This window comes from Dendrobates tinctorius, unplaced genomic scaffold (assembly GCF_039654945.1).
Source record: "Dendrobates tinctorius isolate UK_male_01 unplaced genomic scaffold, ASM3965494v1 ptg000011l, whole genome shotgun sequence".
NCBI lineage: Eukaryota > Metazoa > Chordata > Amphibia > Anura > Dendrobatidae > Dendrobates > Dendrobates tinctorius.
The window spans coordinates 65,987,596-66,006,236 of NW_027361679.1; the positions used below are offsets into that span (position 1 = coordinate 65,987,596).

Genomic DNA, 18,641 nt, shown 5'->3' on the forward strand with positions numbered 1-18,641 from the left:
GGTGTCTATAGTGACTGGGGGTGAGTGCAGGCACATGTAATATGCACCGCTCCCCTGTCTACCAACTCGACGCTGTTTCAGCACCGAGGTGATGGTCAGCGGGTGCAGTGAATATTACATGAGGCTAATGAGCGGGAGCACAGGACCTCCCACTGTCTCTGCAGCCCCCATCCAGCCCACCCCAGCCCCCTGACTCCACGCCAGAGCCGCCCCCCCCACTCTTTAGCACAGCAGCACACAGATTCGCTTTATAAGACGCACCCTCCACTTTCCCCCAAAATTTGGGGGAACAAAAGTGCGTCTTATAAAGCGAAAAATATGGTACATATTTATATATTTATGGCAAGTGACATAAGATTAAGTTAGCTTAACATTTCAGAAGTCATTGACCAATGTCAACTTTGGTGTCAGGTTATTTTTGGGTTCTGTGATATCCTAGTGCTATGTTAAGGTAAACTTTTCTTTTATTGATGGTGCCAGAGGTCAAGTCCTTCCTTCTGAAGAGGTTAAATTCCCAGAGGAGCATTGCATGGCCTATAAGTTTCCATGCGGTGGCTTGGCACTCAAGGAGAAATGTTCTCCCTTAGACCACGAGTAGGAAGTCTCTCAGATCTCCTGCTTTGCACGGAGGAGGAGTTTGCTACATGAAGTTCACATGGATTAGAACCTGTGTCAGTCAGTGGCATTTCTTTCTGGATTATAGAAGGAATTTAAAGACATCTATGGGAGATAATTTGGACAGTGATTGTCTAGGTAAGACAATCCTTTTAAACCTTTCCTTTTTTTCCCTGGCTACCACTGATTTCTAGTTGTGATCTCCTAATTAGTACCCAGTGATAATAACTCAAATTATATTATAATTGCAAATAGTAGTGCTTGCAACACATTGATCCTTGACTAGCACCATATAGTACCCACATTGGTATTATCATTCAGCTATGCTTAGCAAAAAAAAATCATTGCCATAACTTCACTACAGAGAAGGGTAAGGTTTTTGAAATTATCAATACAATTTTGGTCCAAAGAAATTCTAGACAGTGGAAATGCTGCATGGAACTAAGATGTCTATCAAGGAGGGATAGAGGCTAAAAAGGTCCAGATGGAACAAATCACAGTACCACCTTTTAATCTCTATGTTTATTTAATAAAAAGTGAGTCATCCTGATCTTGATAATCCATATGCTGAAATTTTGCAATTTTTATTGAAATTAATTTTAAGGTATAGCATTTAAAAAATAGAGCTGATTAAATCATTTTTTGCTTGTTTTAATTTCGAAGGTCCACTGCTAAAATCCTTGCTTCTGGGCCTCAGTGTAAGGGCTCATACTCACTTGCGAGAGACTTGCACGATTGTCGTGCGGGTCTGTCGCATGAAAACCTGGCACTGCCGCCGGTACTTGGGCCGGAGCGTGCGGTTACATGTATTTTTATGCCGCCGCACGCTCTTGTCCGAGTGCCAGGTTTGCATGTGAGAGACCCGCACGACAGTCGTGCGAGTCTCTCGCAAGTGAGTATGAGCCCTCATGGACATTGAGTTGGAAATGTGGTTTCTAAAAGTTCACTAGCCTTTAAAGCGTCCCAAACAAGAAGAATTGCAACCAGTGGCCATTAAAAAGAGAACTTATTGGTTTGGGAAGAACTGGAAACTCAAGCTCTCTCTCTCAATTTAACGTTCCCCATTCCAAAATTATTCTCATATTACAAAGCATTCATTAGGTTTAACAAAGGATGGGTTTTATACAGTGCAAGTCTGTAGGTTAACTTACTGGCACAAGAAAACTACTTTTGGCTTGGTGATCAGCCATCTTGTTGTTATGTTATATGGCTTGTTTTAAGCACCCATGTTAAAATGTATTTGCATTTTGCGCTATTCTATGCCATACGTGAATAGGGTAGTGTGGTGTATTATTTATTTTACTCACTTTTATTGCGTCATTAATTCCACAGCACTTTACAGACATTATCATCACTGTCCCAATTGGAGCTCATAATCTAAATTCCCTATGAGTATGTCTTTGGGGTGTGGGAGGAAACTGGAGAACCCGGAGGAAACCCACGCAAACACAGGGAGAACATACAAACTCCTTGCAGATGTTGTCCTTGGTGGGATTTGAACCCAGGACCCCAGCGCTGCAAGGCTGCAGTGATAACCACTAAGCCACAGATTACAATATTTCATCTTGCTCAGTGTTGTCAATGGTCATTAGCATTCAAATAAAATGCAGAATTTACAATTATAAAAACTCACATTTTTATTTGATTTGTTTTCCAGTCCACGAATGAGGTTGTCCTTCATTGTATTTTCGACTCAGGCGACAACAATTATGCCACTAACGGGAGACAGGTATGTTTCTGGTTCTTTATATTATTTAGGTGGAACTATAATCAATTACTAATCAATTACTGGATTGTCTTGAATTTTAAAATTTTGACTATGCTTCATAAACACTGAATATTATATGTACACACTTAACAAGGTTCTGTCATCACAGTCAGTCTCTATCTGAAATATCAAGAATCCTGGCAAAATGTTACTTTTGTTGAGGACAATATGGTCATTGCTTTGTCTCTCCATATGCCACATGGATGATGATGTTCTTGTTACTAGCTTAAAGTATCGCTCCAGTTTGTTTGTTTTTAAGTCATTCTGTGATTACTCCTCTACTATATAAAATTCTCCTAGTATTATCTTATTTAGGTGTCACTTTCCATATGAAATGTAATAGTATAAGTCTCTTCATTTCGGTCATGTGATCACTTGGTGACCCCCATGAGAATGATATAACTTTATGTTCTGTGAAAGGGATTTCCATCTCCGTACCACTGAAGTTCTCTTCAGGAGGGAATAGAAGCTCATGTCAAAGATAATGATGATTATTACACAGTACCACACAGTTATAATGTAGGAAATCATAGTTCAGCTGTACTTAGTACTTAGTATATATTTATATTCTATTATTTAGGAGACTATAGCAGAAATGATTATCAAAGTATATTCAAAGTAGATAGAAATGGTAGGATTAATAGCAGAGAATATAGGAATAACCTGCAGAATGAAAGCGAACCTGTCACCATTTTTTTTTCCGATACAACCTATGGCCACCACCTTTCATCCCCATGTGACAGCATCTATAATGCTGCACATATGACTCCAATTCACCCTGCAAAGTAAAAAAAGACCTTTTGTTATACTCGCCCTTTTATCTTAGCCACGCACCCTACTCCTAGGTACAGAGGTCAGTCTGGGGCATTAAGCTTTCCCCGTGAAACCTGGGTGACAGCCCCGACAGTTCCAGATCCATCACGGAGTAGGTAGGCTTGGTCCGGGTCTTCTCCTTACACAGGCACACTTCTTTCTGCCTTGGTAGGTGTAGATCAAAGTGATGCAGTACGCAAGCGCCTGGAAAAGTCAAGAGCGCTGGCGCAAAACAAATCCATTAATACAGTACCGAGACCACAAACTGTCTGAGACTATAGCAGCAACATATTTTCTGTGGTCTACACACACAGAGGTCAAATTCAGAAGAAAAAAATTAGTGCCAATTTTTGCCTGTTTTTTTCTACACCAATGTTATATATAGAGTAGTTAAGGGAGAAGTTGTCATGGGCTCATCTGGTTAGGTGGATTCTTTAGACCATTTTAGGTTGTACAACACAGACTTAAGGCTCAGCAGGCAGGACTTGCCATACTGCACATTGATCAGTGAGGGCCAGGATAGCAGAATATGCAGGACCACAAGCAGAGCAGTAACACTAGAAGATACAGAGCAAGTAGTGTAGTTATATACAGGAAATGTAGATGCATAGTAAGTCCAGGACTTGCAGCAATCAAAAGATTAATAACAGAGTTGCATGCTATTAGTAGACTGATGGTCAATGGCAGATATGTATGTAGTTAGCAAATGAGTTGTTAATCGCAGGCAATAGTTATATACATGCAAAGCAGATACTTATTGGCAGAAAAAAATATTATACACAGCAAATGAATAGTTAAGTGCAGATCTAAGTCAGAAGGTAAATGCAATGTGATTTTAGCACTGTGTTTTAATTATATTGTATATGCCATGATCAATAATGCATTGTTCAAAGTGTGCTGGTGTTGGCAATGCCTTAATTAAAGATTTTGGCTGTCAATATTTGATTGGTGGGGGTGCAATAACTGGCACCTTACCATTTAGCTTTTTCTGGAAGTTCTTGGATGCTATCCATTCTATCAGAACTACATTGACTGCGGCCGGGTACTACAGATCCACCGCCTAATTTTTAGGGGGGTTGATCTGCAGTACTTGGCCAAGGCTACTTTAGAACTGGTTGGGCTGCTGTGTTTCAGCCACATCTGGCAACTTCCAGCTAGCACCCATAATAGCTGATTGGTGGGGTGGTGGGTATCACACCCCCACCAGTGAGATATTGATTACCCATTCTAAGGGTAGGCAGTCAATAAAGTCGTGGCTAACCTCCTAAAGAGCGCATTGTTCAAATGGATTGGTGTTTTTGTTTGCGTTTGATTCATCTTCTGTTATCTTAGTAAACCTGGGAGTCCTTTGCCAACCAAATGGAAGTGCTGTCCTAGATTATACAGTACCTTCATTGTAAATTAAAATAGTGTTTGAAAAAGTAGAAAGCTCATGGCGTTTTGACTAAGAACTATTACAGGTATGGGCTGTTTCAGGTTTTATACTTTGTTTAACAGTACATTTGGACTGTATTAATAAAGATTTACTGTATATCATTCACTACATTTCTTTACATCATGAAATAATTGCATTGTTGTTCAGACTATAGCATAATCTTTAACATAATTATACTTTATAGACATGATTTTGGACTTAGTTTCCTTTTTTGTTCTCACAAAATCAGGAAATGATAATTAAAAAGATACTCATTTTCTCTTTTGGCCACATGTTTTGAATTTTAGCCTTTTTTGCTGCATGGTTCCCCATCAGAAAATCCATTGTTTATATGATCCAGACACATGGAAATAATGAACATAGTTAAATGAAAACATTCCCCTGTGTCAACTAACTAATTCATGTAAAGATATTTTGAGGTACTGGGTTGCACTCAGAGAAGTGAAGGGAATAATATCTCAGTGCGTACTTGTTTTGGTATCTTGCAGGAGCTAGTGCTGTGAGAAGTTCAATAGATAGATAGAGTTAGATGAATAGATGGATAGATAGATTAGATAGATAGATAGAGTGGCAGGCACAGACTAAAGAGGACCCCTGTGCAAGAACAGTATATGGGCCCCTTTATGTATCTGTGACAGAAGCTATTTGCCTCTTTTGGAGGTGGAAGTAGGGCCCCTGATCTCTTGGACCACAGGTTGCACCATTGGTATGTCCATCCATAGATTGATAAATAGACAGATAGATAGCTAGATAGATAGTTAAGTTGATCATTAGAATTGAGAGATACTGTGCACCCAATGAGTTTGTACATTTTTATCTTTTTCTAAATGCCTTGAAATTTTAGAAAAAGTCCTCAGTCGTCAAATTTTAATATTTTTCTATCTACTGGCTAACATGATACAAAATTATATACTTTTCATGTATTGACATTGAAATCAGTTTTTTTTAGCTGGATCAAAAGGGCCTTTGTTATGATTGAGTCACCGTAGGGGGCAAAAACAGAAATGCTAGCTAAGTCCAGAAAACCAGAGAGGTTGGCAGCTATCGGATTGCAGACCCCTGATCCTATCCACAACAACTAACAGTAGCCGTGGGGGGTTCCTACGATGCCCTAGACCCCTCGATCACAGCCGGAGAATTAAATAGGCCTAAAGAAAGAAAGGGGAAATCTAAACTGCCCCAGAGCAGACCCCAAAGCAAAAGGCAGCCCCCAACATATAATGACTGTGAAGCAAGATGAAAACACTAACACAGACAGAAAGATAGACTGAGCAAAGACGGGGCCCAAGCTAACTAGATAGGAAAGGACAGGAAGGCTGCTGTCTGCAATCCGTGAAAAACCCTATGAAAATAAGAGCCAACAGACTGACAGTGAAAAAGGCCCTGAAGATGCTAGGATTCAAAAAAGCTATATCAGTACTCAGGAATATTCTGAAGACAGAGCAGCCGGCAAAAGGAGATTCAGCTCACCCAGCAGGGAATGGCAGAATCCAGAAAAGCAAGGAAAACAAAAACAAAACACTAATGCTAACAGGCAAAGCAGAAAACTTAGCTTTAGAGGAGCAGGAATCAGACTGGTGTCCTAGAAGTCCACAGAGAAATCACCCGCAGGGCAGAAGGGCGTCAGCAGCCTTATATCCAGTCCGTGACTCCACTCAGCCAGTCATCCTCATTAGGCTCAGGTGCCTGATAATCAGGCTCATTACCTTCCTTTACCAGAATAGGGAGTTCACCAGACCTCAGTGACGAAGGGAAAAATGAACTCACAACAGGCCTATTACACTAAGCAATATCGCTAACAATATTGCTATAACGTCTCTGGTTTTGTGACGAAGCAGCGGTATTACTAGCGATATCGCTAAGTGTGATACCTCCAACTGGCTCCCCCGCTGATTATCGCTGATCGCGCGAGAACATCCAGGGCCGTTTCTCGTCGGCCACTTCCTGCTGGGCTTCCTGCTGGCGCTGACGAGCGACGCGTGGACGCGGGCAGGAGGACATCAGGATCGCCTCGTCTGACAGGTAAGTAGCGACCCCCGACCGCTGCTAGGTCACTGGTGAGATCTGCCTGTTTGGCAGCTCACTAGCAACCACTTAGCGATGCACCAGCGATCCCGACCGGGTCACATCGTGGTCAGGATCGCTGGTGCATCGCTAAGTGTAACGGTACCCGAGTTGTGTCAGTACAAATTTTTTCAGATTTCTGCTGGATCCATTCTGACTGATGACTACTGGACAATTGAACATTAAACATTATTGCAATTTTAGCCTTCAATGGATTAGCTGTGATTGTGACTGTGTGTCAGTTTTTGTCCCTGACTCACTGTTACATTGAATTACAATGAAACATGCTGAATAGATCTTGTCTTTCTCCAGTTGAATACATGCCAAAGTTAATTACTTTGCTCTAGCTCATTACTTGATGCCTGATGTCTTCTTAGTTGGATTTTACATCCACTTAAACCTACAATTGTGGCCAAAAGTATTGACACCCCTGCAATTTTGTCAGGTAATACGCAGTTTCTTCCTGAAAATGATTGCAAACACAAATTCTTTGGTATTATTATCTTCATTTAATTTGTCTTAAATGAAAAAAACACAAAAAGAATTGTCCTAAAGCCAAATTGGATATAATTCCACACCAAACATAAAAAAGAGGGTGGACAAAAGTATTGGCACTATTTGAAAAATCATGTGATGCTTCTCTAATTTGTGTAATTAACAGCACCTGTAACTTACCTGTGGCACCTAACAGGTGTTGGCAATAACTAAATCACACTTGCAGCAAGATGACATGGATTAAAGTTGACTCAACCTCTGTCCTGTGTCCTTGTGTGTACCACATTGAGCATGGAGAAAAGAAAGAAGACCAAAGAACTGTCTGAGGACTTGAGAAACCAAATTGTGAGGAAGCATGCGCAATCTCAAGGCTACAAATCCATCTCTAAAGACCTGAATGTTCCTGTGTCTACCGTGCGCAGTGTCATCAAGAAGTTTAAAGCCCATGGCACTGTGGTTAACCTCCCTAGATGTGGACGGAAAAGAAAAATTGACAAGAGATTTCAACGCAAGATTGTGCGGATGTTGGATAAACAACCTCGACTAACATCCAAACAAGTTCAAGCTGCCCTGCAGTCTGAGGGTACAACAGTGTCAGCCCGTACTATCCGTCGGCATCTGAATGAAAAGGGACTGTATGGTAGGAGACCCAGGAAGACCCCACTTCTTACCCCGAGACATAAAAAAGCCTGGCTGGAGTTTGCCAAAACTTATCTGAAAAAGCCTAAAACGTTTTGGAAGAATGTTCTCTGGTCAGATGAGACAAATGTAGAGCTTTTTGGGCAAAGGCATCAACATAGAGTTTACAGGAGAAAAAAGAGGCATTCAAAGAAAAAAACACGGTCCCTACAGTCAAACATGGCAGAGGTTCCCTGATGTTTTGGGGTTGCTTTGCTGCCTCTGGCACTGGACTGCTTGACCGTGTGCATGGCATTATGAAGTCTGAAGAGTACCAACAAATTTTGCAGCATAATATAGGGCCCAGTCTGAGAAAGCTGGGTCTCCCTCAGAGGTCATGGGTCTTCCAGCAGGACAATGACCCAAAACACACTTCAAAAAGCACTAGAAAATGGTTTGAGAGAAAGCACTGGAGATTTCTAAGGTGGCCAGCAATGAGTCCAGACCTGAATCCCATAGAACACCTGTGGAGAGATCTAAAAATGGCAGTTTGGAGAAGGCACCCTTCTAATATCAGGGACCTGGAGCAGTTTGCCAAAGAAGAATGGTCTAAAATTCCAGCAGAGCATTGTAAGAAACTCTTTGATGGTTACCGGAAGCGGTTGGTCGCAGTTATTTTGGCTAAAGGTTAGTATTAGGCTGAGGGTGCCAATACTTTTGTCTGGCCTATTTTTGGAGTTTTGTGTGAAATGATCAATGTCTTGCTTTTTGCTTCATTCTCTTTTGTGTTTTTTCATTTAAGACAAATTAAATGAAGATAATAATACCAAAGAATTTGTGTTTGCAATCATTTTCAGGAAGAAACTGAGTATTATCTCACAAAATTGCAGGGGTGTCAATACTTTTGGCCACAACTGTAGAAACATATAGTGGTGACTGAATTGCTGTGATGCTTATTACCTTTCTCCTAATTCATCAATTTGCCTTGTTTTCTTGACAACTAATGCCGTTATTATATTTAATCTTTTATTCTTCTGCAAAAATCATTACCCCACCATATATTTTAATATCGGTAAGAATATACTATTACTTACTATACCTAGTATTCACTTTATTCTATGCAGACCTTCTGTGACCATTTTCTCATTACCTTACCTGGGATATTAGTTTCAACAGGCTGTCCAGCAGTGCAATGTTCTGATTTCAGCACCTCTACTCCCTATCTCTGTGAGCATTAGACAAGATAGAGAAAAGTGTTGGCTTATTTAGTCTAAGGGGTAACGTTTCTCCTTGTGGAGAGTTACATACCTGACATGTCAGTGTAAGGAGACCTTTAGGCCATGTATGTTCCCCTGAAAAATTAAATATGCAAATTATCTCTTCAGAGAGGAAGAGAACTTTTAACTCTAGTGCCACCTATAGCAAGTAGCAATCCTAAAAGTCAATATCAACCATTTAACAAGCCTTGCCGCATGACTTAGGATAACTATTGAAATGAGAAAGTCAGTCAGCAAAAACACATAAAGCTCAGTCCTGTGTCAACACCATTGCAAAAGAGAGGTTACAGTTGCAGTAATGGTGAGAGGAGTTCTGAACCAAGGCATTGGACCACATTTGAAAAAATGAATTGTTTTAATAAGTGTAATAAAATCATGTTTTATGCACCATAGAACATTGTCTTGCGCTGTTACAAAAATCACTCAAAGAGGACCTATCTCCACACTGGGGCTGCTCTTTATATGTAATAATAAAATGAGCAGCCCCAGACTGGTACATTTTCTAATTATAAGTAATTGTCAGAGTGTGCAGAATGCTCCCTAATGAACTCGGAAAGGGCTCGACTTTCTAACAAAAGACAGACTCAAAATTTTGTTTAGTGGGATCGAGGCATGCAGTGCGGGATCCCACAACCCTCCATAGCCCCTCTCACACTGAAAGTGTGAGGTCTCATGCATTATTGCAAGATCTTGCTCTTTGCACTAACCCACTACTGCTGCATCGATTGCTAAGTGATGTCCTAACGGTAACATTTTTTTTAAATTTTCGTTTTGATGTTTTAGAGTGTTTTTCTTTTGGCCAATATCAAAAAGTTTAAATAATTCCACCATGGTTCAGTGTTACTAATAAATGAACCCTGAGTAAGTCCAAGCTGTCTGAATAGTTTAGTTTCCTAAGAAGTTTAGATGTCCAAGATACCTGCTCAGGAGGACAAATGAAACCTGTTGATTCACTGATTCTAAAACTAACGGTAATAAACATTTGCCGATAGTTTGTGGGGACTGACAAACTGAACTTTATAATCTGTAATTTTTCACTTTTTTTACAATTCCTCAGTAAGTTTTGAGAAAAAAAAGTTTTTTTATTACTTTACTTGTTAAGGTTTTGGGTTAGCCGCGTCAATAAGCAATACGATATTTAATCTCATGGCTGTTCTTTGTGATATTTCTCAATTGCATTACAGAATATACTGCTCACATCACTATTAAACGGAACTGCATATGCATTTTACATCACTTTGTTCACTGATTTCTTCATTTCCTGTGGTTTCATCATTCTCATCTCCTGTTTACGCGACCAGTGACTGACATACATTTCCTGACACTTATGCTACATTATATATCTTTATCTATAAACTTTATAAGCCACTTGTTATTCACAAATCACGCTTTTAATATAAAATGGTGAAATTACAAAATAGTTAATTTTTTTTTTTTTTGCCTAGTAATTTTTTTCATCCCCAGAGACCAGAGAAAGTGCTTTAGAAGTTACTATAAGTGGCAATTTTCATACAGTAAAACAAAAATCATAAAATCTGTAGTTTGTGGTTTTTAATATAGAACAGTGGTTGTCAAAATGAATTATTTAATCCATCCCAAACATAAATACTGTTACTAAAATATTACATAATATAGACAAGTTCTGCCAGTGGACTCTATAAAACACACACAAAATGAATAACATAAGCTGAACATATCCACAGAACCTGAAGTAATGATACTATGGCAAAAAGTGATCTTTTATTATAAACTACTGTAGTTTGGTAATGTATGTGGTAGTAGACCTTTTTTACTATTATGCATAGAGCTGTGTTTTCTTGTACAAAGACGGAAATAAAAAGTCAAAGAGTAGTCGATGGAGGTCCTTTACCGATGGAATATGTCACAGTATTCTCTCGGAGGTTTGCAACTATAATATTCCTGACAGCATACTATAGCTGTAGAAAAAGACATGAACCGCACATCCAAAAACCATACATTGATCTAATGCCACTAGGCAAAATTTAGAAAACTGATCATGAGGTTTGTAGTTTAACATTTTGATGAGACTATATGAAGAGCACTACCACATCACGGCGAAGCTCCCAGTGGGTTCCTAACCTAAAAGGTACGGCACCATGTGCTGACCACCACCAGAGCTACAGCGCAACAGCAGTTGGAGCAACTTGATGTTCCACAGCACCCATGCTTCAAGGCAAAGCCCCTATGGCTCCATGACTCACCACCCCCACAGGCACATCATCACAGCTGCCACAGAGCAGCAATATCAAGAGAATAGATATGCCTGAGAACATATATATCTGTCAAAGGCAAAAGTGTGGTCTGAACAGAGCAGCACTTTTTTTTTTAGCTGTTAATAGGAAATAATTTTTTTTTAGTCTGAAAACTCCTTATGGAGATTTCTGCACCAGCTGTACATGTAGAAATTGTTTTTATGATTCCCCCTTATAAGGAGGGAACAGGCAATAGAGTATGTGTCCCTGAAATTTCCTCCAGTGTGAAGCCATTTAATGTTCTGTTCAGCTGTTTTGATTGTTATCGTAGTCTGATAATTGCATGGTTTGGACAACTACTGGATGTCAGGAACCACTTATGGCAGCTACTATGACTGCAACTATTTTATTATAATAATTTGAAATTATGTTCCAATGAGGGTTTTTATGGTGTCGGGTGATGGGCTGCCTGTTTACCCTCTAAATATTATGAGCGAGGGCTGCATGATAAACCTCTAAAAATTATGAGTAAGGGCCACCTGTTTAGCATGTAAAAGTTATGAGCGAGGGCTGTATGATGACCCTCTAAAAATTGAGTGAAGGCCGACTGATGACAACCTTAAAATTTTAAGTGAGACCTGCCTGATGACCCAAATTATGAGCAAGGGCCTCATGATGATCCTGTTGATATGATGGTGGGGGAGGAGGAGGTCAAGAAAAACAAAGAAACCATAAACCATATACCCTTTTGTGGGTGGGAAGGGGTGCATGGGAATACACCAAAAAAAAGGAACATTTGAACTGGCTTTATGTTCCGCTGCTCTCATCCGGTGGGGTTGAGAAGTCTGGGCCCACGGGATCGGCCTCGGCATGCACCATCAGGAGCACGTCCACTTTCCCCTCTCTTACAACACGCCTTGCGCATGTTAAATTTGGTTTATAATATATATGCAAACTTTCCGGTAGTAATAAGGAAAAGAAAATATGTAGCTCTGAAAAGAACTTTTGTTTTTAGGTTGCAGCGGCAGTATACCTTTAGAAAGACTGCAAGGCAATAAACCCTGCCTATGTCCCTCTAATCTAAAACTTTCACTCTTCCACCAGCTATCCCTACAATGAATGCAGGTAGCAGGGTTTTACTAGAGAAAGAACAGTATGTAGTCTTGAAAATGACTTTTAATAGTGCAGCAGCGGTATACAAATACTGCAGTAGCAATTAAACAATGCCTATATGCCTGCTCTAATCTAAGCTCTCCCTCCTAGATCCACTCTCTCTGAACTGCTTCCAGTGGAGAGTGTGCCAAGCAGCGCTCCACTGGGTCTTATATATGCAGCCAGCCAATCACAGTAATGCCAGTAGCCGACATGACTACGACATTTCTGTGTATGGCAGGCAATGCCTGCATGTACAGTATGTTGGCTGTTTAACAGCCGCGAAACATGCCAGGTGGGGATTCAAGTATTGCGCTCGAGCATCCGTGATACTCGATCGAGTAACAAGTGTACCTGAGCACCCCGATGCTCGATCCAGTATCAAGCAATAGCGAGTATTGTCACTCCTCACTAGTTGTCAACATTGGAAATCTAACTCTGTTAGACCACCTTACTGTTGTTTTTTCTTACATCTGATGATGTTTCATTTGAGTCTTCCAGCATGCACTGAGACATCATCAGGGGACTGTGTTGCTTTTAGTGTTGCTGTCATTGCCATGAAATGGGACTTCATCAAGGACGTCTCTTTTGGGGAGTGGACTAGTCTCTGCTACACTGAGTATTTGCCGATTTTCAATTCCGATGCATGCTTAGTATGTGCTCTCTCCTCAATACTTTATTACTTTCAATACACAGTAACAGCACGCTCCCACGCCCACTATAAAGAAAAGTGACTTTTCCGGCACAAGTAATTCTCTGAAATCACGGCGTACAGGGCCATATCAGTGCACATTGGGATGTCACAACAGGCATCATCCAAGGTGCTGTCTAAGCCCCTGCTGAGGCATGACTTAATGTCATGACATCATAACATGCATGGTGCACAGTAATCTACAGATACAACTAAACACCAGGAATTTAATAATTAGTGTAGTTCACGTGTATCCCAATAATTAATACCACCGGTGCTTAGTAAGGACGTGTGGAAACCACACAAACAAGGAAACCAAGAAGATACCCCGTGGAATGGACAAAAAACAATATGGGACAAAATGCTATTTTAAATAAAATGCCTTTATTTAATCAAAGGCCTCATTGGTCATGGAAGACCTGGCATGGAGCTAGGCGAGTAAGGAGATTGCGCGCGATAAGGGAGGGTGAAAAGGGGTCCAGAGGCTCAGACGACAGACTGACAAGTGTGTGGTGAGTATTATTTTTTTTTCATCCTATGTTTTTTATGTTCTAGACCATAATACATATATTATTCTCTGGAACCTAATAAGGAACTTTCCATTCAAATCAAATAACTTTGTTGTGAATTGAATTTTGCTGTGATTTATGTGATTTGCCCATTTCAAATCTTCAATCAGATTCAATCATCGCTACTAACGCAATTTTTACCATATGCCATCTATTTTTCCAAACATCCGCAACCTAATGCTGTTGGAACAAAAGTATTACATATAGCCTTTTGAATACAAGTCCCAGTCCGGACTCCAAGTTAAGTTTAGAACCTAAACCCTAAAATAAATCCAGTCCCTAAAGCATTTTTAGATGTCAGACCCAAACATTGTTCAGTCCAGAAGAACGTCCTATCCTTCCTAGCATCAGGATGTCACCCTTATTTTGGAAGTTTCCCTGAAATTCCAAGAGAGTATACGAATGAGTTCTAATGCCAATTAACAAATAACTTTTTCATGCTGTACCAAACTGGGATGAATGAGCTGTTGTTGCTGATACTAGGATATCTATTCATAGACCTCATAATGCTGCTAGTGCAATAATAATGGCATTTTCCAGAACATGATATATGTATATTATTTCTTATTTTCAAAATTTCTAGTCAAATTTTATTTGGTAATTTTTGAATTCATGTCAAAATAGCACAGTATGAAAGTGCAAAAGAAAATATGTATACTACATGAAATGCTTTAATTAATACACAGCAAATCTCATTGTCTGCCAATCCAAACTAACGTTGGCGAGCAATTTTGATGCAGATTCAACAAATATTTTTCCAAACATTTAGCAATTTAGTTGATACATAGAAACATCTGTGCACAAGAGTACGTAAAAATGGTCTGCCAGATCCCTGACTTTTTGACGCACATGTATTTTAAGAAATAGATAAAAGGTTCCACAATATGACTGTTTTTTAATGTAATATTTTATTAATTGATGCTATGAATTTCCCATGATGTTTTCGCCAATGATAATCATAATTAACAGGAAAAAAGAAGAGGGCATGTCATAATGATTCAACTACTGTAAACCAAGTTGGAACAATTATAATATTATGTTTTATGGGTTTGGCTAATTTCTTTATAGCATGACATTACAAGATGTCTAGGCATCAATAAGTCATTAAACTTTTTACTATATGCAGGTTTATTGTGCAAGACTATTAGTTTACAATGTGTTGGTCCAATGATTTTCTACTTGGGCCTCACCAACCGGAACACGTTGATGCCTAAGCCTAATCACTGATCAATGTCTGAGTCAGCATTAAAAACTGTTTCTTAATTTGTCATAGAAATGCCTGTGCAGTGTATAATTGCCCCTGTCAATATTAACTATCCACCTGCTCCTCAATAACTGCTGGGCAGAGCCAACAATGTGGTCTGTGTACACTTTTAGAAGCACTGCCCTAGACAATTCTAAATTACTTTCTTGGGGTTGACACAATCTTGATATCCTTCTTACATTGGCAATTTTTTTTAGAAATCCCACACAGATAGAAAGTACCAGCACATGTACATCCAGTTACAGGCGCTTCTCACAAAATTAGAATATCATCAAAAAGTTAATTTATTTCAGTTCTTCAATGCAAAAAGTGAAACTCCTATATTATATAGAGTCATTACAAACAGAGTGATCTATTTCAAGGGTTTATTTCTGTTATTGTTGATGATTATAGCTTACAACCAATGAAAACCCAAAAGTCATTATCCCAGTAAATGAGAATAATTAACAAAAAACATCTGCAAAGGCTTCCTAAGGGTTTAAAAAGGTCCCTTAGTTTGTTAATCAAATGATGCGCCCCAATGAGGAGTGGTAATAATAAAGCACTAAAATCTGTAAAGCACTAAATGGCGTTATATAAGCAAGCATAATAACAATTTAAAAAATTTCCTAATAATGGTGTCCTTCATTCTGGTTTCCAGACGTCCCATTTCCAGACGTGATTGTATTTAGCTCACTACAACGTGCATGCCATATAGAAGGCTTAGGAGGGTTAATCCTGCTGACGGATCCCTTGAATACCCTTCTTCATTGATTTTCATTCAACTTGTGTGAGCCCATTTGCCAAGATAAGGCTACCTCATCCAAATGGATCTCTACAAGGACTCCAACATATTCAAGATAGGTAGGAACTAGTGATGAGCGAGTGTGCTCTGATGAGATCTTATTCGAGCATCCTCATGTGCTAACCAAGTGACTTTGGCGTGCTCGAATAATATGTTCGAACAGCCATGAGACATGCAGCCGTGCTGATTCAAACATGATTTTCGAGAACCTGAGCATGCTCGGATAACACCTTATCCGAGCACGCTCACTCATCACTGGTAAGAACCAGTTTTATTCTGTACTAATAAAAAAATCTGGCACTAAACCTGACTTGGAAGACAAGTTCAGTGTTGTGTTCTTAACACTGTTATCTAACAATGGTGTTGTTCGAATCCCGCTGCTAAAATCCATTGATGCTATAATATTCCAGCACCTGCCATTTATATTACCATGATTGCAGTCATTCTGTGCAGTGCCTGCTGCATGGTGCTGCGCACTGACCCTAGGGGAACCCTAATACATTTTAGTTCTTGTAATTCTACTGACAGGTGCCAGTGACAACGTGCAAGACCTGAAGATAGTGATTTTATTATGTGCAAAATCCAAACCAATAATCTTAAATTTACGGAATGATTAGGAGAAAAAATGAAAAATTCTTGGAACTTTGCTTCCTCCTCGTTAAAAATGACTCATTTAGTGACATATGCTGCATGTTAGATTTGTATAAAGTAGAGCGCAGTCCACTTAAAATTTGTAGCTAACTTCTTCCGTGCTGCAGCAAATCACAAGCAAAGATTTGTGCTTGTTAATCTCAGAATTGGGCCAAATTCATATGTCAATGCTTTTTCTCATACACAAGCAGCAATTTTCATCTGTGTGCTGAATACATTTTTTGTGTTTTTGGTCCGTGTGTCCATATTTACCATCTGCATGTTTTTCTCATATAAAGAAAACTGGTGGAAGTATCACAAACTTTTCATAGCAAGCAGTGAAAAACCGACAGCACATGGATATAAAGTAGACATCCATGTAATGTCCATATTTTTTCCCTTTATCTATTGCCTTGAATGAAAGAGTTGATTTTATTAAAATGTTAAATTACTCTTTTATCCAGGGGTAATTGTAGTGGTTTGGATTTGTTGTGGTAGTGCCATTGCAAGAGATGTAGCTTAAAAAAGAGTTGTGACTATCACGGGTAAAGTGTCCTATATGCTGCAACCTGGAACTACCTCCCTAAAAGTTGGCAAGTGTATCATATCTGTACTTTGCATCGATGTTCCAATCTGAACACCATTGACTTAAAAAGGAGTTACAGAATTCTCTTTTTTTCACCTTGAGGCTAATGGAGTATGGGTTTGGAGAGTTGATGCGAAAAATCCATAAGTTGTCCAATCCCTTGTGTACATTAGGCATAGATTTTCACACTGAAGATGTACTTCAGCTAAATACTGTATAAGATACTTAAGCTGTCTTAGAGTATATGTACATGGAGTTTTTTGAGACTTTCAGAAGCGAATAATTTGTAAAACACTTCAGGATACTTAAGCTCCACATGAGGTTCTTTGACTCTTTGCATAATATTAATTTCATCACTTTATAAAAAGCAGTTGCTTATGTGAAGAAGTTTACATGAGCGTATAAAAAAAACATGATTTTCATCCAGAAAAAGACGATTTTCCATCTGTATTGGCATCTGTATGGCATCCATTTGTGTACATCAGAAGTGAATAACATGTAAAAGAAAAAATACCGTGTCCTGTGTTAGCAATGGAAATGTATTCGGAACAATCGGATGCTATACGGATGATTCATATGGGATCCAATTTTTTTGTTTTTGCACACCCATAGACTTCAACAGGCGGAACATTGGAAAAAAGTTATTCTCCCACCTCTAATCCACATGCATAGATCCTCATCACATATGGGACAGGCGCTGGCTGGCAGGGGGTTGGAATCCTTACTGCAGTCTATGGAGTGGAGTGATAAGCCACAGATCACGGGGGGTTGGTGGAGCACTATGGGGGACTCAACCCTTACCTATCCTGCACAGGACATACAACAGTAAAAGCTGGGAGCAAAGAGGGAGGTAAGGGTTAACCCTCACATACAGATGTGAGGAGGCAGCAGGGTACATGGTGGGGGCAGAAGATCAGTTCGTGGAGCACATGGAATATCCCATCTGAAGTCTGCATGTAGTGGCGGTGAGGGGGCACTTCAGTAGGAATACTCAGCCCAAGTGTTTTATCTCCTATCAGCTGCCAGGAAGATCCAGGGAGATGCAGTGGTTACTAATTAGCTGCTCTCCCTGAACATAATCTGCAGCCCCACAACTTTCATTCCACTGTGTGAAAGGAGGCAACGCAGGTGCTGTGACCTACTCAGCACAGCAGACACACGATGCTGCCTCCCAGGTGGTATCTGGGCTCCTCTTAGAAGCTACTTGCCCATTATCTGCATCAGATGGGTGTTGTAGTCCCCAATTCCCTCCTCCTGTCCTGACCACTCTGTCTTCTTCACAGGTTTCACCAGCTCTGCAAGCCAGAAACTGAGCAGCCCCGCATCCACCCATGAGAAGACGGGGTCGGGGCTACAATCGCTTCTGAGAAAGATCAGACTCATAAATAAGTCCCTCTCCTCTGGCCCTCTGGCTATGAGTGTCAGCTGGCCGTACAGAAACACTCAGGTGGCCGGATATGGCCCGCGGGCTGCAATTTGCCCAGGCCTGCACTAGACTATTTTCAAAACCTTTTCAGGAAAAAAATGCACAAAACACTTCTCATATGATCAGCAATGAATTAGACGTTCACTAACTCAAGAGCCACTAACAGGTCTTGTTTTCAGGATTTCCTTAGTATTGTACAGATAATAATTCCATCGCCTTCAGAGGCAAGAATTCCATCATC

At 39.9% G+C, this 18,641-nt stretch overlaps 1 protein-coding gene across 2 annotated transcripts in view; it reads left to right on the forward strand.

Moving 5' to 3' along the window:
- Positions 1 to 18,641, forward strand: part of ANTXR2 (ANTXR cell adhesion molecule 2) — a 292,455-nt gene that overhangs the window by 42,023 nt on the left and 231,791 nt on the right. For both annotated transcript variants that reach the window (XM_073543041.1, XM_073543049.1), the window contains one exon: positions 2,273 to 2,344. In XM_073543041.1, coding sequence (XP_073399142.1) covers positions 2,273 to 2,344 — 72 coding nt within the window. The remainder of the gene's footprint in view (positions 1 to 2,272; positions 2,345 to 18,641) is intronic.